The sequence below is a fragment of the Cherax quadricarinatus genome, chromosome 7 (genome assembly GCF_038502225.1).
Source record: "Cherax quadricarinatus isolate ZL_2023a chromosome 7, ASM3850222v1, whole genome shotgun sequence".
NCBI classification, from domain to species: Eukaryota; Metazoa; Arthropoda; class Malacostraca; order Decapoda; family Parastacidae; genus Cherax; species Cherax quadricarinatus.
In genome coordinates this window covers 9,469,927-9,477,426 of record NC_091298.1, presented here as the reverse complement: position 1 = coordinate 9,477,426, position 7,500 = coordinate 9,469,927, and the positions used below count along the sequence as shown (strand labels likewise).

General features: G+C 40.1%; 1 protein-coding gene across 6 annotated transcripts in view; it reads left to right on the top strand.

Annotated features, from left to right (window-relative positions):
• The window catches only part of LOC128687003 (open rectifier potassium channel protein 1-like), a 194,496-nt gene that overhangs the window by 170,683 nt on the left and 16,313 nt on the right, over positions 1 to 7,500 (top strand). For all 6 annotated transcript variants that reach the window (XR_011391668.1, XM_070082284.1, XM_070082282.1 and 3 more), the window contains exons 4-6: positions 388 to 533; positions 1,761 to 1,953; positions 3,780 to 4,030. Coding sequence is in view for 5 of the 6 variants with exons in the window: in XM_070082284.1 (XP_069938385.1) it covers positions 388 to 533; positions 1,761 to 1,953; positions 3,780 to 4,030 (590 nt within the window). In the remaining variant the exon portion in view is untranslated. The remainder of the gene's footprint in view (positions 1 to 387; positions 534 to 1,760; positions 1,954 to 3,779; positions 4,031 to 7,500) is intronic.

Here is a 7,500-nt window from a genome sequence, read left to right as displayed (position 1 = left end):
TGATTACATCTCATTCCTTCCTTATTTCTCTTTGCTTTTCTTAATTTTTACTTCTTATTTAGGCTTATAACTTTCTGTTCTGAGATGCCATCTTTGCCTTCATAAAATATTTACGTCTGTGTTTTTCAGTGTTATTCTTCACATCTTTCGACATCATCCAAGCCTATATGATTATGCTTTGTTGTTTGTAGATGTTTTCTTTCCGTCTCTGGGTATCGTGAGGGGCTCAGTGATCATGTTCTTCATGTTTGTTTTACGCCTCTTGGTAGTGTTTAGGACTATATGATAGACCTTTATCTCTCAGTGTCATCACACAGCAGTTAGACACGTAAACATCCCTCACATAGGCTCCCTCATACACATACCTGAGATGCCTCTCTTCTGCAGGATACGGCAACAAGTCACCGTCACAGACTGCCGGACAGGTAACCTGTATTCTCTACTCCCTGGTGGGGATCCCTCTCACTGGCATGCTCCTCGCCTGGACCTCTGAGTTCTTCGGAGAGCAGCTTTTCAAACTCTTCAAGTCCAAGGTCAGTCATCAACAGGGGCGGTGTGCATGATGTCTCCGCCAGAGGTGCCTGTGCGTGTTGGATATAGGTAATGACGAACTCAGCTGTGATCAAACCTCCTTTAAAATGGTTGAAATTACAACTGATTCCAACTCACTCAGTTACCCTTGTCCATCCACGTTTTCAGTGGTTTCTTTGTACTTTGTAGAATTTTTTTTTTTTCAAATCTTCACTTCTTTCAAATATAATGAAAATCATTAAAACTGTCACTGATAGCAGTTGGTATTAAACTCAAGAGAACGATAGGTCTTTGAGGCAGCCGTGACGTCATATATTCCAGGGATCCGACGTCATACGGGTGAGTAATCGCATCGGAATCTCACAGTGGTACAGCGAGATTGGAGCCTGCCTGAATAATCATGCTTCCATCCTTCAGAGCTGGATTGTTCGCTATGCTCCATGCACTCAAATTTCTCCATTTTCTTTGTTATGAGAATTGCGCGGCAACTCTTCTAACCTTGATACATTAACTGCGGCTCTCACTAGATATAATTATTCTAAACTCCAGGTGTTAGAGGCAAGGAACGAGAATGGTACAATTATAAACATCATATTTACAGTCCACGTGTGGATTACTTAACATATTGGCCTTCAGACATGATAGAACACTTGAGAAGAGTGTATGCCGCCAGAGGAGGAGGTCTCTAGTGACTCTGGGCTTTCCAAGAGAAATATGAGGACAGTAATGAGAACACAACCCCAACTGGACATCGTAGGCCTGAGGCAGAGCGAAAGTGATACCAGCCAGTCCATATGTCATCATTCTGTCAAGGAGAGCTACATGGCTATGGCATGTTCATCAAACTCAGCAAATTCATGGACGCTCTTACCGCCCACCTTCAGTAGGGTGACGAGCGCCATTTCAGTGTTGTCACTACCACCTAGGAGCAATGGACCTCACTCTTGGTCAGTGATCTGCCGGTTTGTCAGACGTTAGAAGAAACGTGCTTGGGAGAAGCTTTGTATTTTCGTCAAAGGAATTGGAATTCTCAATTGAATTAATCACCACATCTGTTGTTACCACTGCGACAGTCAGTACCATCGCCACCATTATCATCGTCATCAATAGCATCATCACTAACACCTTCAGTATCACTATTGTCACCGCCATTATTACTTTTACCTCCACCATTATTACTTTTACCGCTCCCACCATCACTCTCACCATCAAACTCTCCTTGCCACCAGTTGGACGTGCAAAAGCAACAGTCTCGTGGGGTCATCGCCCTGGCTACTTCCATCTACATTGCCATTGGCTTCGTTGTGTTCATCTTCATCCCCGGAGCAGTGTTCATGGCCCTGGAGCAGTGGTCCTATATTGAAGGCATCTACTTCGCCTACATCACCCTCACAACCATAGGCTTTGGTGACTTCGTAACAGGTTGGTACCCTCTTTCTTCCTGGAGTGTGTACGCGTTTAAGAGATCCCGGAACACTACTCTGCGATTTTAGTTAGTTTAATATGTTTATTATGCACCTCATACCCATCCTGTGGGCGGTAGTCAAAAGATTACATAGGTACATAATGGGTCCAGGAACTGGGCCCCAAAGTTTTGATAGCTGAGCAAGTTACAAAGATAATGAACTCCAGGTAGATCTGGCCACAATCATAACAGGTTACAAAGGTATTTACAGATTACAGAGGTACATAATGGGTCCTTGGACTGGGCCCCCAAAGTTTTGATAGCTGAACTAGGTACAAAGGTAGTGAACACACAAATTACAAAGGTAATGAATCCTGTAAGTAAAGTTACTTACTTACGTTTTTACATGGCTACAATCAAATTATAGAGCAATGAGCAATTCACACGTCCACACCCGGTCACAACTGTAACTGCGATGTGCCGTGGTATTTTGATGAGGTGATCTTGAATTATTTTTACGGGGTCTGGTTCTGTGAATCAAGGGCCCCCTCACCCGTATGATGGCACAAACTTTGAGGAAATGGGAGTGAATCGGAAAGCCAGCAGAAAGTTTAGGTCTTATGACCATCGTGAGTGGGCGGAATATAGTAAGACCCGCATTTCGTGGAAATTTCTCCTGACACTTAAAATAAGATCACCTTGCTTGTGTTTAATGGTAATGTATTTCATCTCCCTTAGATCGTATAATGTCTTAAGTAGCCACAAACCTCCCCTTCCCTCCTCAAGAAACAGGCTACTGAATGTTCTGTCCCATGATTAACTGACGGAACGTCGAGCAACCACACCTTCATGTGCTGAATGACCCACACAGGCTTACTGCTTCATATAATTATTTTCGCACTTAATAAAAAAGTCTAATTAGGTCCTTCTAGAAATCCCCAGCTATTTCCCACTCAAAAATTTACCAATTTTCCAACCATTCTGATCCTCATCAGTTCTTGAACTACCCCAAATAGTCCCGCACTATTGTACTGCTAAACTTCTGGAACTTTGCATACTCACACAAGATGCTATATGATCCTAACGGATTTAACGCTTTCCCATAAATAATAATAATAAGGCACACACACCATGGACAGATCAAGACACACACTCCCATCTAGAGGCTCAGAGGATCAAGGAGGAGGAAACCTCCAGCGTTTCACACACACAAATAACTGCTGCAGCATATGGGCGCCTAGCAAACCTCAGAACAGCATTCCGACATCTTAATAAGGAATCGTTCAGGACCCTGTACACCGTGTACATTAGGCCCATATTGGAGTATGCGGCACCAGTTTGGAACCCACACCTAGCCAAGCACGTAAAGAAACTAGAGAAAGTGTAAAGGTTTGCAACAAGACTAGTCCCAGAGCTAAGGGGTATGTGATACGAGGAGAGGTTAAGGGAAATCAACCTGACGACACTGGAGGACAGGAGAGATAGGGGAGGGGCATGATAACGACATACAAAATACTGAGAGGAATTGACAAGGTGGACAAAGACATGATGTTCCAGAGATTGGACACAGCAACAAGGGGACACAGTTGGAAGTTGAAGACACAGATGAGTCACAGGGATGTTAGGAAGTATTTCTTCAGCCACAGAATAGTCAGGAAATGGAATAGTTTGGGAAGCGATGTAGTGGAGGCAGGATCCATACATAGCTTTAAGCAGAGGTATGATAAAGCTCAAGGTACAGGGAGAGTGACCTAGTAGCGACCAGTGAAGAGGCGGGGCCAGGAGCTTGGACTCGACCCCTGCAACCTCAACTAGGTGAATACACTCACACCTCTACCTACAGGTCGACATTTCGAGGGAGGGACGCTGTACGTGTACCAGATCTGCGTCATCCTGTGGACCTTGATCGGGTTGGGTTACTGGGTGATGGTGGCCAACTTCATCACCAAGGCCCTCAAGTCGAAGCGGCTACAGACCTCCGTCATGCGTAGCGCCGAGGAGATGAGAAAGATCATGCAGCAGATGGGCATCAAGCAACACGACCCGACGTTCCTCAGGCAGCACTCGAAGGCCACCCTCAATCTTATACTTCAGGTAAGCTGGGAGTAGGTGACAAGGAAACTATTGAAGCCAAGCCATCGAGTCCAGCACAGAAAACAACGACAGTGATTATGAAGACAATCTGTTCAGGAGAATCGACGAATATTTTACAGGCAGCAATGTAAGATTATACAACAGTTACTGTATGAAGGTATACATGTGCTATACACATACAACATTAGTACAGTATGGGTAATAGTCATTGTAACTTATTTCCATTGGGGTTCTTTAAATTATATTTATTATATTTATTATTATTATTATTATTATTATTATTATTATTATTATTATAAAACTTCGATAATAAAAATTATTCGAAGGATAGAAATGGCAAAAAATTGACATTTAACTAACCTTTTCGAAAGGTGAATTATCACTAAAAACAAGATGCCTTATAGTCTATACTGCGACGTTGCGGTCAATTTAATATTTTTTTTTTTTAATTTCTGGAAAATCTGCAAATGATTTTGCAACCCGTAGTATAAATATATACAATAATCTTGCTAAGAACAGTTAAGGCTTGTGTGAGTGACTAACCTTAATTAACTATAGATATACCTTCGCTGTTGGTTGTGAAGTAACTATATATACAGTGAGAGGTTACTTTCATTGCTATTTAAGAAAGTAAGATATTCTAGATTCGTGGAGATCAAGTTTCGTGCAACTTTAATGACCCATTAACCACTCACTCAAAGCCTATAATAATAGATTTGATTCTGTTTATTTACCTGGGTTAGTAGCCCAGGATATGCAAAGAAAGCCATACTATATGGCTTATTTCTGTTTCCACTGGGATCTTTGGTCCTTTGGTCAGCAGACCCACAGTAGTCTGCTGACACCCAGGTACCTACTTACTGTTAGGAGAACAGGGGAAACGGGTGTAATGAAACATATCTAACGTGTAGGAATGGCTCGTGGCGGAAGCGGCAGCGCATCCAATGAGCTTTTCAATATTTTTTAACGCTTTTGTTCGTTTTACGGTTTCAGTAATTGGGCTTAAAGTGTATCTGATATTTAAAGGATCATGAAGTTTGCTTGTCACTGTTTCACAGCCAGTCAGGAATACTTTGATCTCTAAAATATGGATTATTATTATTATTATTATTATTATCAAAAAGAAGCGCTAAGCCACAAGGGCTATACATCAAAATAGGGATTGATTAAGGAAAACTCCCAGCGTATATATGCCGATGCTCACCTCTGTGTGTTTCGTTTTTTCTCATTATTATTATTATTAGTAGTAGTAGTAGTTGCAGCAGTAATGGTGGTGGTTGTAGCAGTAGTGGTGGCTGTGGTGGTAGTAGTAGTAGTAGTAGTAGCAACAGTAACATTAATAATAATAATAATAATAATAATAATAATAATAATAATAATTGTTGCGGTGATGGTGGTGATACTAGTACTTTATTATCACTAATACCGTAGGTGTCAAAATCAACAGTGCTTGAAATAGCGTAGGTTATCTTTCATTTAATTCTGCTTTCCTTGGTAAACCAGCATTTGTTTTTTTAACAGCAAAGAATTGTACGAATAACAGATTTACAAGACATGCGAGAGGTTCTTCAGTCAGGGTTGTTACTGCATCATAATGAGTAAACACTCAAAGGGTACTTGATTTTAGACCGGTTCTTATTCCCTAAGTCTAGTTTTTTTGTGTGTGAAGCGCTAAACCTACGTGAATCATTCCGAGAGGTGTATGTCATTCAGTGTATATATGTATGTATACGAGACTAAAATTCTCGTGTTTGGTGATGAATACACTACATGTAGTTTACCCCATTAAATTAATTAATCTCTCAGTGTTTACGTTTGTATTCGTCTCAGTAATATGATGATGAATGAGAAGTATTGTAAAATATGTATGAAACGTCGAGCATCACGTACACAATACTCATAAAACTGCAAGAAACCTCGATGTACACTGGGTTGTTGGTTAATGTGGTTTAAGACCTGTTTACTACACGAGGATGATGAAAATCTGTCTACTGTTCGTGAATAATGTAATCTCTAAAATTGGGTTCAGATTAAGATTTCGCTGAATGTTGATGGTTGGGTAATAGGGTTTCAAGCCTATCGACCACATGAGAGTCGTTAAGGTTGCACATAACCTGTTCACCACCAGTCAAGAATACTTTAATCCCTAAAATAGGGATTAAAAGTAAAATGAAAGCACATTGAACTAAAATGAAAGTACATAACAGTACAGTGACAGCACATTAGTGCCTGACAAATTTGCATTTTTTAAAAGATAAAAGCAACGTGGCTGCATTTTTTCAACGTTATGTGACCTCGCTCTTAACACTTGTGTTTGAAGTGCAGACTCAGCTGCCTCACTATTTTAAAATTAATAAATTGCCTTAAATGGCTCACGGAATTACTGTTTCTCAAAACTAAGTTTCTATTGGAAGAATAAAACTGTAAAATAAATATTCTCATGAGGTTAATATTACAATTAATATTACGATTAAATCTCTGGACTATGAGAGTTTTTCTTCGTTTTCGGCCGGATTTTCAAAATTACTTAAAAATAAGAAAAATAACTAAAAATTATCAAAAATTACAAAAAATTACTAAAAAAATATACGAGAAATAATTAAAAATTAGGAAAAAGAACCAGAAATTGCTAAAAATAACTCTGAATATTTTTTATGCTATTTAAGAATATGAACCTGAAAACATAAAAAGAGACCTTTTAACATGATAAAATGATGTTTTCTCTCGTTTGATTCTTCACTGTCTTAGGTGCCTTTTACGGCACACTTATAAAAGCTCTCATAACTTTACATGGAAGCTGTATATACAGGATGTTTATGGGGAGCAATTGATCCAATAAGCAGTTGCAGCGCTGTATAGCCCTTGTGGCTTAGCGCTTCTTTTTGATTATAATAATAATAATCCAATAAGCAGTGTCATGAAGACCATTTTCCGTTTTTAGAGAAAGTTTTTCATCCCTCCCCCCCCAAAGAAAATGCTAGTGGAAATGAGTCACTGAATTTTTTTGGGGTTATCCTGGGTTCTCTACACATATGCTGCTATGTATGGTATTCTGTGTAACTGTATTTGTGTATACCTGAATTAATTTACTTACTATTCACTGATTATACCACGGGTGGGATTTGAACCCGCGGTCAGAGTCTCAAAACTCAGACCGTCGCGTTAGCCACTAGACCAGCTAGCCACAATAAGATTCGTCCAACGAGGTATATTTCTACACCATAGGAAGGTTAGCACAGGCACCACTGTGACCACAAATGCAAGTTTTTACAGACGAATCTCCAGCTAGCGTGGCCGTGACGAACTCTAGCTCAAGTCCCTTCACTGCCGTCAACATGACTCACGAAACCGTAATGACACGATTGCAAACATGGTATGGTATGGTATGGTTTGTTTGCAATCGTGTCATTACGATTTCGTGAGTCATATTCACTGATACATAGATACCTAGTGAATAGGTACCTGGGTAT